This window comes from Protomyctophum bolini (genome assembly GCF_963924005.1).
Source record: "Protomyctophum bolini genome assembly, chromosome: 20".
Classification (NCBI taxonomy): Eukaryota; Metazoa; Chordata; class Actinopteri; order Myctophiformes; family Myctophidae; genus Protomyctophum; species Protomyctophum bolini.
In genome coordinates, this window is record NC_137881.1 from 26,888,509 (window position 1) to 26,901,797 (window position 13,289).

The 13,289-nt window shown below is 43.6% G+C and overlaps 1 protein-coding gene across 13 annotated transcripts in view; it reads left to right on the top strand.

The window, feature by feature from the left end:
- The window catches only part of ehbp1l1a (EH domain binding protein 1-like 1a), a 49,553-nt gene that overhangs the window by 31,553 nt on the left and 4,711 nt on the right, over nucleotides 1-13,289 (top strand). For 8 of the 13 annotated variants that reach the window (XM_080792053.1, XM_080792054.1, XM_080792052.1 and 5 more), the window contains 14 exons: nucleotides 90-144; nucleotides 545-721; nucleotides 962-1,651; nucleotides 2,534-3,097; nucleotides 4,233-6,911; nucleotides 7,404-7,572; nucleotides 7,692-7,858; nucleotides 7,982-8,030; nucleotides 8,322-8,846; nucleotides 8,933-8,984; nucleotides 9,484-9,536; nucleotides 10,041-10,152; nucleotides 11,451-11,550; nucleotides 12,889-12,962. In XM_080792053.1, the coding sequence (XP_080648179.1) occupies nucleotides 90-144; nucleotides 545-721; nucleotides 962-1,651; nucleotides 2,534-3,097; nucleotides 4,233-6,911; nucleotides 7,404-7,572; nucleotides 7,692-7,858; nucleotides 7,982-8,030; nucleotides 8,322-8,846; nucleotides 8,933-8,984; nucleotides 9,484-9,536; nucleotides 10,041-10,152; nucleotides 11,451-11,550; nucleotides 12,889-12,962 (5,466 nt within the window). The remainder of the gene's footprint in view (nucleotides 1-89; nucleotides 145-544; nucleotides 722-961; nucleotides 1,652-2,533; nucleotides 3,098-4,232; nucleotides 6,912-7,403; nucleotides 7,573-7,691; nucleotides 7,859-7,981; nucleotides 8,031-8,321; nucleotides 8,847-8,932; nucleotides 8,985-9,483; nucleotides 9,537-10,040; nucleotides 10,153-11,450; nucleotides 11,551-12,888; nucleotides 12,963-13,289) is intronic. The other 5 variants (XM_080792057.1, XM_080792055.1, XM_080792062.1 and 2 more) reach the window with 5 other exon arrangements.

Below are 13,289 nucleotides of genomic sequence, written 5' to 3' on the forward strand. Positions count from 1 at the left end.
GGAGATGTCTTGTGTAGTGTTCAGTATCCATATTTAAGTGGTGCCATGCTTTATTGTACAAACTGTATTTGTGTTTATTTTTGTAACAGACGAGAAATTGAAAAGGGATGTAGGACAAAGAGTAGAGGTTGCAGTAAATAGTGGGTAAGTATATGAGCCCATGTGCTTTCTGCATGGATTGCTATGTAAGTTAAAGAAATGGGGGACCGCATGTAAATCCGACGGAGCATTAGTTCGACATGCGTACGCATGTCGGACTAGCGCCTGCTCCCGTGCTTGCGGTTATGGTTAGGTTAGGGTTTGAGGTGGGTTGTCGTTTGTCGGACCAATGACTAGTCTAACTAACGTACTGCACCCAAAGAAATGTGGTAATAACATCTAACATGGCTTGCAGTGGCTACTACACAGTGCTGGTAACGTATCTGTATCTGAGAGCAATGTAATGTAGGCTTTTTTGAGGCTGGAACCTCCCTTCTACTGATGTGTTTGGCATGAATTGTATATAGTAAGTTGCAGTCCTAAATATTTTGTCTCTGGTCTTCAGCAGCCTACAAATAGAGAGGCTAGCAGCAGAGGAAGTCCAAACTGTGGAGAAGCCTCTGGATGTACCAGAGCCGGAGGTAGTTTTAGGTTGGGAAGTACTGGAGGCAGAGGGAACACTGACAGAGAAGGCAGAGTCCTCAGGATTAGTACATGCTATGTTGGGAGCTTTCCACAGAGGGTAAGTGGTGGATGGTGTGAAACCACTGCATTGCATGTTATGTTTTGTGGAAGAATTTAGCAATATAGAGTATAGAGTGTTACCGATAGTAGTCCTTAAAACACAAAGTGTGCTGGATTCATTTAAAAAAAAATGGTTTATTTATTTAACAATGGTTTACTAATATTGGCGTGCATTGAAACCATTATTTGAGTTTGGCCTGCAGTTACAATCACTTACTGTAGTATCTCCTTCTCATAGTTATGAAACTGTAGCTTCGATGTTGGGTCCTACTGCCTCTACACCAGCTGAAGATTTCCCCACGGTTCTCTCCTCTTCCGTGGATCCTGAAGATATTGTGATCCCATCAGTATCTTCTGTAGCTTCCCCAGATGACACTGCTCTCGTTCAAACAATAGCGCCAGTAGACGAGCCACAGTTTGAGCGTTCGGTTCAAACTAAATACATAACTGAAGTGCCAAAAAGTGCAGAGCCCTACATGTTTAACCTAGCAGATGAACGGTCATCGTCAACATCACCGACAGACAGTGAGAATGGGTTTGTGGGAGTTGCAGGACCAAATGTCATGAGGAAATGGCCACCGTTGACAGATTTCCCCACGGTCCTCTCCACCTCTGTGGATCCTGAAGATATTGTGATCCCATCAGTATCTTCTGTAGCTTCCCCAGATGACACTGCTCTCGTTCAAACAATAGCGCCTGTAGATGAGCCACAGTTTGCCCATATCACTGAAATCTCCAAGGAAGAGCTTGGGGGAGTTGAAGAAGAGAGGACCTTTATTGATTTGTGGGAATTGCAGGAGAGAACATCCACAGAGAAAGATTCGGTACAGACATCAGGGTCCACTGAAGGTTTGTTAGCAGGGGAGAAGGCTGAGACGGGACAGGATGAGAATAGAACAGTGATACCTTCCATGCTCCTGGACAAAGGGTGAGTGGCAAGGGACCGCATCCCATCCCAAACGTTTTTGGTTGCACGGTGTGTAATCATTACCGTGTGTGTCTGCATGCAAGGAGCAACGCTTTGACTGAAACGTGCTCACAATTAGACTGTTAAACTGTATGTGATTAGAGTCAGCTAGACTGCATGGGTTCCCATTCCCAACCACTGGTACTAGTACCACTAGTGGTACTTGAGCCCCCTCTGGTGGTACTCAGGAGGAGGTAGTTGTTCTGACCAAGCAATTGGTTAAAATAGGCTCTCCGGCCGTGCTGAAATGAGCATGACATGAGCATGACCTAGCCATAAGATTGTAGGATGGATTAATCACATTAGAAATATATCAGTTGTGCATCAGAGCAGCAGCAAAATTGTTTTAGGATTGGAACAAAAAACAAAACAATTTAAAGGATAAATTACATTTTCCTCCTGGGTTAATAATAGCTGAATAGGATTGGGCAGGTCTACGCTCCTGTATTTTAACATCAGTTATTACGGTGGTACTTGGAGTGCCAGATATTTTCTGTGGTGGTAATTCAGTATAAAAAGGTTGAAACCCCCTGAGCTAGAGCAGCAAGCTGCGTTGTACCCCCTAGTTGCACAGAAACCTGTACATATTCTGAAATTTGAGCCTTTCATTTATCTTTTGGGGGTCAGATTAAAAAAAACAAAAAAACATTTCACGTTTTTTGCATGGAATCACCTACACGAAATGAATGTAATCGTTAACGGTTTAATAATATTGGCGTGCTTTGAAAACGTTATTTGAAATTAATTGAATTGCTAACAATCGTTTACTAATATTGGCGTGCTTTGAACCGTTATTTGAGTTTGGCCTGCAGAATCACTTACTGTAGTATCTCCTTCTCATAGTTATGAAACTGTAGCATCCATGTTGGGTCCTACTGCCTCTACACCAGCTGAAGATTTCTTAGTGGTTCTCTCCTCCTCGGTGGATCCTGAAGATATTGTTAACCCACCAGTATCTTCTGCAGCTTCCCAAGATGACACTGCTCTCGTTCAAACAATATCGCCTGTAGACGAGCCACAGTTTGAGCGTTCAGTTCAAACTAAATACATAACTGAAGTGCCAAAAAGTGCAGAGCCTTACATGTTTAACCTAGCAGATGAACGGTCATCGTCACCATCACCGACAGACAGTGAGAATGGGTTTGTGGGAGTTGCAGGACCAAATATTATGAGGAAATGGCCACCGTTGACAGAAGCCGAGATCACTGAAATCTCTAAGGAAGAGCTTGGGGGAGCTGAAGAAGAGAGGACCTCGATTAATTCATGGCAATTGGAGGAGTGTACATCGACAGAGAAAGATTCGGTACAGACATCAGGGTCCACAGAAGGTTTGTTAGCAGAGGAGCAGGCTGAGACGGAACAGAATGAGAATAGAACAGTGATACCTTCCATGCTCCTGGACAAAGGGTGAGTGGCAAGGGACCGCATCCCATCCCAAACGTTTTTGGTTGCACGGTGTGTAATCATAAATACGGTATACTGATTTTGCAGTTATCTTGCAGCTTATCAATGCTTGCTTCAGTGTAAATGATTGGAGAGATTTGTGGCACAATAGCAATAAATAGCGTTTACAGTCTGTCCTTTATGTACTGCTGTGATAGTGTTGTGTCAAAATTAAGCAATAAGCCACGAGAGGTCTCAGGCTGGGGCCTCGAGTGGCTTATTGCTTTTCTAAAACGGTTACAAACATTATAGCAATATTAACCTAATAAAACTATTACATTCACAAAAGTATCTACGCTTTGCGCCACCAGAGCGAGCAAGCCAGAGCCACAACACTTCCTTGTTTTGCTCCGCAAGTAGCTATATTTGACGGGAGAATAGCGCTTGATGTATTTACGGGGCTGCCTGGAGCCACACATTCACAGTCATATGAGCCGGGCGGTGCTTAGACGCCCGCACGGCATGTGTTTGTAGGGCAATGAAGCGCTCCCCTTCCCCAGTTCAGCTACAAGGCTGCAGTTTGATACAAAGTGATTGAAGGAGTGGGTTATCGGTGAAATTTACACCGGTCACGTGACGGTAACCAGCCAATCAGAATGAAGTATTGGGACTACCCGTTTTAGAATGCATGTTTTAAAAGAGACAAGTTGAAAACTGGACGTTTGTGTGGTATTATAGAGGGTATGCGCATGCATAAAGTGAATGGCACATCGAGTGGCAAAGCAACATGCGTGTAAGTTTAACATTGTTTAACGTTGTTTAATGCAATCAGATAGGACTTTTCTGTTTGGATGTCTGGGCTGTCGAGGCCAGAAAGTCGTTTTTTTGCCAGTCAGTAGGCATTCCTGCATAACTTCCGGGTTTGATGATGTCACACGCATACCCTCTATTGGCGGCATAATTGGATGGCTTTCTTGAAGTTTGTTTTTCTCCAGCTCAGCATATTTAGTTATGTAAACAAAGAATGGTGTTTTGACAGCTATGTGACAGTTAATAGAATGCGAGACCATGGGTCATGCTTGATATCATTTCTTGTTATAACTGTTACTACCTATATGAAGAATAGCTAATTCTGAAACATGCCCTTTTTATCCTTAAGACAACAAGATACAAGCTCAGGAGAAATGTCTACTACTGCCATACAGTCTGTCTCAGATAAGTTTGTGGTGGATGACAAATCACGAAAGGTAGAGACCCTCCTGGATGAACCTTCATATGATGAAAACATTACTCCAGTTGAACCACAAACAGAAGTGCATCCCCCTCAACGAGGCAGAACCATCACGCGAGAACTTCCTCCAGAACCTAAACAGAAAGAGGGTGATGGAGATAAGGACAATGCTCCAGTCGTTCCATTACGTCCACTGAGGAGGAAAGATAGTTTAACGCCGGACCGCAAATACAAACCTGAAGCTGTGTCTGTCCAGAGGCAAGCAGAAGTTGTCCCTCCTCAGCGTACAAAGAAAAGAGACCGAAGCCTTCCCTCTGAAAGTCTACAGAAGATTGAGTCTGTCCAGAGCAAAACAGAAGTTGTCCCTCCTCAGCGTACAAAGAAAAGAGACCGAAGCATTACCTCTGAAAGTCTACAGAAGATTGACTGCAAAGATGCAACTGCTAAGATTATTCCTGCACAGACAACCCCTGACCTCGTTCCTCCACGCAGAAAGAAACGAGACAGTAGCCTGCCACCCGAGGGTCCTAATAAAGTTCATACCCCAGACAGTGTAGGAGAGGATTCCTCACAGCCTATAAGGAAACAAGATAATAGTCCACCACCTGAACACATGCAAAGAGCTGAACATATAAATGAAGCTGAAAGCACATCTGTGCAGGTAGTGGTACCCAAAGATCCTGTCCCTCCTCGTCGTGTGAAAAGAAGAGATAGTAGCCTGCCACCTGAAGCTCCACAAGTAACAGAGAATGTATCCCTACACATGTCTGAATTGCCCAACAAACCCCTTAGAAGAAAATACTCTCGGGAGACTTCTGTTCCAACAACTGATAACCAACAGGATTTGGATGCCATGGTTACATCTGCTACTTTAACCACTGAACCAGTCCCCCCACAGAGGAGGAGATCCAACATTTCTGCTCCTGCTGCTGAGACTTTACAAACCAATGAGGACCCCAGCCAGGCAGTAACTGTATCGATCCCTCTACGGCCTGTACGAAGAAAAGAAAGTTTCAGCACAGAACACGGAACACAGAAAACGGATGTCACTGAGAGCAAACCTCCACAGATGGCTGTAGAACTGGTATCCCAAGATGAATGTGAAAAGCCTGACAACACATCTGTCCAGGCACCTTCTGAGATGATTCCTCCACTGAAAACTAAGGGAAAGGACAGTATCCCCCCAAAGCAAGAATCTGAACTAGAGTCAGTAAATGATTTTGGTATTGGACAGACCGCCCCTCTATCAATCATCAGAAAAATAGCACCACCAAGACGCAGCAAGAAAAGCCTTGCAGGCAAACCTGAAACAAAGGTTGATGATGAGACAGTTACAGTAGATGAATTGAATGCAGCAAACAGGGAGTGTGCTGCTCTAGCCCAGACAGAGAACATACTGAGTGATGTTGTTGAGAAGGTTAGAGAGGAGCCAAAGCAGTCAGAGCTTTTAGAGGAAGCATCTGTTCAACATACGGAAATCACATCTTCTCTGAAGACAGACGAATCAACACCGGAAATACAGAAAGAGGACGAACCAGCGTTTTTGCCAATCCCAATGCCTCGTGCAAAGAAACGGCTCAGTGGCTCCTTCCCAGATGACTTTGCACCCACGGAGGGAAGCTCTCCTGTCCAATCGGATATTATTTCACCCAACTGTGACCCCTGTAGAGAAGAAGCTCCATCAGTCAGCCAGAGAGGACGGTCACCTGTTGCCTCAACAGACACTGCACCAGTGGTACCCCAGCGCAAACCAAGGAGTAGCAGTCTCCCGCCTGTACCTCCTGGGGATCAAGCATCTAAATCTGGTGAAGCAGTAGCACCTTTACGTAGAAGAAAAAGCAGACAGGACAGTTCAGAGCTGATTGGACCCTCAAACTTGCCTGTTCCAAAACCAAGGGTAAAGAAACGCTTAAGTGGCTCATTCCCAGATGACTTTACACCACCTACTTCCCCATCTCCAACAGCTGATGTCTCAGACGATGAATCAGGGCAACAGGGTGAACAAACAAGCATGCCTGTCCCAATGCCTCGCCCTAAGAAACGTCTCAGTGCCACCTTCCCAGACATTACCCCTCCTGCAGCCACTCAGATACCTACAGAAATCGAATCCTCAGAGGTCAAGTCAGCGTTAACTTCGGAGGTTAAACCTCCTGACAGTCACGATGCAAAAGAAGGCTCGGTATTGCTGGAATCAAGTATGATCTCTGAACCAGGATTTGTTACAGTTGTTGCTGGAACAGATGATATTGCATTAGAGATAGAACAAGTATTGGCTGAAACAGACTTTTGTCAGCCAGACACTTCAGAAGTTACTATCGACGTGAAGGCACTGGAAGAGGAAGAAGGCTGGACCTTTACAGATAAACCTGTTGTTGCCGAAGAGATTGTGCAAGCTGCAGCAGCAATGTCTGACCACTCTAACACGGAAATAGAGTCTGACACCGCTCCCACCGCCACAACTCAGGATGACTGGTTGGATTTGGTGGGTGGTAAAGACACTGAACCCATGGAGCCGAGCTTGAGTAAAAGAACGGGGGTTGAAGAGGTGGACTTTGACTTTGTGTCGGTAGATGTAGCTGCTGGTGGCCGTGGCTTAGATGAAGAAAGGTTAGTGGACTTGGTGGTACACACAAGTTTACACAAGTCAAACTGAAATGTCTGTGATTTTGCATTATTCCCATTCATGGACCCGCACACATTTTTTATTTCTATTAAAGGTAGGGTACACATGGTTTTCTTTGGTATAAGTGTTTAAAGGCTCTATATTGTGATAGTACTCATTGCTATAGATAAAATGTATTTTCTTTTTAGTAAAGAGGGACAGGGAGACCGTGTTACTGAACACTAGCAATGATTACTATCATAATATAGTGATTTAACCTTTTAACAAAAATGTATGGTTAACCACTATCAGTTACCCTACCTTTATATATCATACTACTATACTTTATACTTTATATATCACTTACCCTACCTTTAACATGTCTGTGAAGTGTGAACTAGTTCCACTTGCAAAAAAACGTTTTAGAAGAACACTTTCGTGAATGTTTTGTTTGTCAAACAACTCACCCGTCACTTTGTGGTGTGTTCCCGTTTCAGGCAGAAGGGTGCAGCAGAGGACTCCTCTGGTCAGCCTGTCCCAGTGCCTCGCGGAAAGAAGCGCTTGAGTGGCTCTTACCCAGACGACGGCCAATCACAAGCAGCTGGTGTCTGTTCAGCCAGTGATCCAACGACGCCTCAAAAAAGACCTGCGGACGATAGCGCTGAAGTATGTAAACTCAAGAGTAGTCTGCGTTCACCAAATCACTCAAGTCATTTGATAGTTCGGACGTGGTGTCTTTGTCTAACAAATGACTGAATTTTGCAATTTGTGTCTTGTTGTGTCAGAGTGTGTTGGCCAGTCCAGGTCTGGTGACCTCCAGCCAGTCTCTACTGGAGTGGTGTCAAGAAGTGACAAAGAGCCACAAGGGTCTCCGGATCACCAACTTTGGAACTTCCTGGAGGAATGGCCTGGCCTTCTGTGCCATCCTACATCACTTTTGCCCAGAGAAGATGTATGACAAATATTTAATTACATTATTATTATTATGTACAAAATGCTGTTGTCAAAAGGTCTGCCTTGCCTATTACTGTATGTGTGTTTGTTATATCTTATATCTTTTTTCTTCTCTGCACAGTGACTATGAGTCCCTGGACCCTTATGATATCAAACGCAACAACAAAAAGGTGATTGCCCCTTTATCTTCAGAATATTACCAACATTATACAGTAATGACTATTGCAGTGATTCTCAAACCTTTTAATTTCAAGTTTTACATGATTTTCTATGCTGTAAACCCTTACAGGTCCATTTAGTTCCAACTGTGCACTCTCTGCATTACAAACCTGTTGGGGTCCATGTCACGGGGCAGCCCGTGCCCTATACACATACACATTGATGGAGAACAATCCGCTTCCCTATTTAAGACAACAATCAGTCAATCAAGTCAAACATCTGGTCTTTCTGTTCCCCGACAGGCCTTTGATGGCTTTGCTGAGCTGGGTATCTCCAGGCTGCTGGGGCCCTCCGACATGGTCATGGAAGCGGTGCCCGACCGCCTCATCGTCATGACCTACCTCAACCAGATCCGCACTCACGTCACGGGCCAGGAGCTGAGCGTGCTGCAGATAGAGAAGGACAGCAGCGAGTCCAGCTACGCCGTGGCGGCGTCCCGAGACCAGCGAGAGGCCGCGGACCCCGAGGCCGCCGTTCGCTACTGCGCCCAGCGGCTACAGGAGGAGGGCTTCACTCTGGACTCTGGCCCGGCGGCCGTGGAGGAGAACGGGGGTGATAAGGACACCAAAGCCACCGGGGACGTGGTCCCGCCTCCCAGAACCAAGCGCTCGCAAGGCGCCGCGGCGGGTGGCGCGCAGGCGCCCGTCGCTCCACCCAGGACTCTACACTTCCTGTCCAAGACTGGTTTCTCGCATGTGAAAGACGCCGATCTGGTCAAAAAGCGTAGGTCACAGCGCAGGAGTATGGATGACGGAGACCCCTCGGCGGTAAGAGGCCTACCATGATGTATTTACACACAAGGTTTTCTCCATGTATGTATTATGATTACATACGGTATGTTGTGTCTCCACAGGCTACTGCCGGGCTAGAAGAAAACACTGCTGGCCGGAGGAAATCAGAAACAGGTGGGCCGTTCATAACAATGCAATGCAATGTTTAGAGCTGTACTATACCTCTTTTTAATGAATACGATTTGATTTAGTCCAATCTGTATGGTAGAGCATGTTTATAATTGATACAATTGTAGTGGTTGTATTTGCTAACCCTGCTCTTCTTGAGACATTTTTTGATCCCGTGTCTGGTTTGACAAGTGGTACTGGATGCCGGTCAACATTCAATTTCTCAAGCAAGGCAGCTTAGGCTTGGCCCTAGTGGTAACAATTTCAGAAGTCGCGCAGGAGACCTGCGTTCAAATCCGGGCTGGGACATGACAGTTAGCACTGCAGCTTTAACTTATTTTTTGCCTTTGTTTCTCCCAATGGACAAACAGTGGTCACATGTTCACATCGCCCACTTTGATTACGATTACTTCTTGCTGCTGTTTTGCTGCTGTCATTACAGAATAATTGTGCACCACATTTATGGATATTGTGGTTTATTGGATTTCTGTGTTTTCTCATGCAGAGGGCAGAGAGACTGAAACGAATGATGAGAGGAAGCCAGAGGAAGAAAACCAGGTCCGTTGAAGTTTCCACAACCACATATGAGTTCTCAGACAGACTGATTTCAGTCATTTGGATTCCATATAGAAGCCATCATGTCTTCAATGGAAGCATGTTGCACAGCGCAAATAGAAATAGAAACAAGCTCCCAGCGTGTAGATCGTCTATTTTGGTTATTATTTTAAGATCAGAACATTTGAAGTGGTAAAGATTAGCATTATAATATTCAGAAGCATCTTCCATAAAATGTAAATAGTCTTGGATATTTCATATAAAGGCAAAGGCATAAAGTCTTTTCCTTGTCCTTCACCTGGTTGGCAGTATGTAGAACAACAGGAATATTTCAAAAAGAAAATTACATATTTTCTGTCGATTGTTTAGGAAACAGCGCTAGTGTAGGGGCCTCAAACAGTTTCACAAATCTTAATGGCCATACAAAATGGTCATATTTTGCTTGAATCCATGCACCTGCGTGCCACTAAATAATGTGTTTGTTTCTTTTTGTGTATGTGTGTCTAGGACCCCAACCAGTATGTGCTCAGTGAGCTGGAGGCTTTGGAACCAGAACAGAAGCACGTTGACAACAGAGCTGACGTGGTGGAGAGGAAGCTCAGAAGTCTGATGGAAACAGGTATAGAGCTACAGTGTTTCTTTAACTCTGAGAGTGTCACAATTGTCCACTAGTAGTGACAGGACTCCAAGAGTAGAAATGTCAGTCGGTCAGTCGGTCCATCCATCTGTCCCTCTGTCCAACGCTATGGTCCCAAATAATGATGGGAGATTAATCGGCAAACTATAGTAGTTTTCTTTTATTAATCTGCATCGGACCGATTAATTAATCGCTCCGATTGTCTTTACAGATAAACAAGCCCAAAGTAACAAGCTTGAACAGATCTACAAGCACACAATATTAAATATAAGGTATTAAGTTAAATCTGACTTGAGATCACATCGACATCGGTAATATCGGTTAATCGGCCATAACGGCAATTAATTATATTTGGGTATCGATAATGGCCAAAATGTCTCATCGGCACATCCCTACTCGCAAACATACCATGACAGTATGGGGCTCTAAGGACAGTTGAAACCCTTTACTGTAGGTCCGGTTGGGTGTAACTAGCAGCATTTAGACTAACGGCTTTTAGACTCTTCGTTTTATTACACTCTCAGAGTTAAAAATAGAACAGAATAGAAACATTATTGTCCACACATGTAGGGCTGTCAAGACTACAAATTGAAGTTGATGATTAATTGTCACACAAATAATTGCGATGGCGATTTAATTGTGTTTTTTGCATTGAACATTGGAACGTTATAATTTGTATTTCCGCATGCCTTTTAGGCTTCGTAATCACAAATTGCACAGGGCAGATATGACAAATAACTTAAATATACAAATAAATCACTGACACATTTAATAATAATTTTATATATTTTTTTTCTTTCCGAAAGAATTGCGGAAATAACTAAATGAGAAAAAGAGGTTGCGCAGTAATCAGCAATGGTTTTCAGTGTAGTGCCAAACCCAAATCCAGTATACCGGTACATAAAGAAAATAGGAATTAAAAAAATTCCAAAAAGGTAGCACATCCAAAAATAAACAAGCGGTGGACAAAGTACTCACATTTCCATTTCTTTATTGGCACACAACAAAAAGGAACGCTTACGCGTTTCGTCTATGCAGCTTTCATCAGAGCATGATGAAGGCTGCATAGCGATTATCTCAAATACCTGTGATTAGCCCTACACACATGTACAGCAGTTACTTTTTCCACCAAGTTTATAACAGAGAAGTTAAATGCGTTCAAGACACCACAATCAAAAGCATCGTATACTGAACCTATTCTAAAACTGATGTACACTACAGCCTTTTGGATATGCACATTATGTATGACTGAAAAGGCTACACGACTGTACTTGTTGCAGGAAGTGACAAGGTGGAGGAGGAGAAGCTGATTCAGGAGTGGTTCACCTTGGTCAACAAGAAGAACGCTCTCATCCGGAGACAGGACCACCTCCAGTTACTGTAAGACAGTGCTTTTCAACCCTTTTCATATCAAGTTCCATTATTTATTTGGCTTTTGAGCCACGGACCACTGTTTGATGAGATTTAGCCTCTCAGACTCAAGACTTAGAATATTTTGTTATCATTGGATAAGATTGTGTCCACAATTCCATGCTGTATTGATGTTGGTACCATTAGGAGAGAAAACAGGCAAACGTTGATCAAGATAACAATTCTTCTACATTCTCTAATTGTGTAGACTTGTTAATTAATGAATGAATAATAATAATTTAACTCAAGAAACCAAATGGACCCTTATCGGTCCATAATTTTTCGCTCTCAAGAGTTAAAGATCTGGTGGTTGGTTACCAACTCTCCATCATTTAAGTTTAACTGGGGACCACCTGGAACCCCCTGAAGGACCACTGGTGGTCCCCGGACCACTGGTTGAGAAACCACTGCTGTAAAGACACTGACAGAACAACATACTGTAGCACTCCTGGGATGATGTGGCTTTATAGAGTCCAAGGTGTTGTCACATAAGCACACATCAGACAAACGCATGCACAGAAGGCAAGGCAAGTTTATAAAGAAGTTAACAAATCATGTACTGTACATCCAAAACATCAAATCCCAGGTGCTTTACAGAAGAACTTACCTAAAAGCAAAAACAGGGCCTTCCTGATGATCTCAAAATGCACAAGAAAATACAACTTGCATACAGTATAGTGTATACAGTACACACGCTCGCACACACATAATACACTATATACCAGTAAGACGCCTAAGGGCGAGAGACATGTCACAATATGGCCAATAATTGACATTCCCATATATGCGCTTAATATTGACGACATCAGGGATATGCACAATGAAAAACAGGTAAGGCCAGGGTTCATCACGTACAGTATATACCATAATAAAGGTCAAGCAATACCAAGAAGAACAAATAAGAAAATATCATAGCATAAGTATATAAACATTTCATAGACAAAGTGCTTTACATAAGGCATAATAAGATATTTAAGACAGAAAGGGCATTTCAAATCATAATAGAATAAATAATAAGGCATAACAAAATAAAGGTCAGGACGCATTATATTGTGTAAGAGCATTCTATATACATGGGACTTATATGGGAAGTAGGGCAAATCCCAAACATGCACAGTCGCGCGCACACACACACACACACACACACACACACACACACACACACACACACACACACACACACACGCAAAGCACAAGACAACCCTGTACATTATGCATTGCACATTCATGCATATGCAAAAGCCCGCACATAAAAACACACCACCCGGTATCAATTATTTAATGTAGCATGTGTTTTCCGACTGACAGACTGGAGGAACAGGACTTGGAGAGGAAATTTGAGCTGCTGAACAAGGAACTGAGAGACATGATGGCTGTCGAAGGTAAGACTTATTTAAACAGAAAGAAGGTGACATTTAAGCATCTACGTAGCTCTTCCTCAGACGAGAGTCCCACACGCGGCCTCTATATGATAGCAAAAGAACACAGTCGAGAATCAATTTGCCTTTGATACCATACCCTTCCTTCCAAATTGTAGAATGGTAAATTATAGTGCAGTTACAGCATATACAGTAAGCACTTTACATTCACGGCCGGGAGAATCAGGCAAGGCTGCTTGCCTGTTCATCTGGCAACCACCTCCCGAGCCACTGCCACCCAAATTACTCAATACTGTGCTCCAGTGGACTGTACTTGGTGCAGTGTTAACA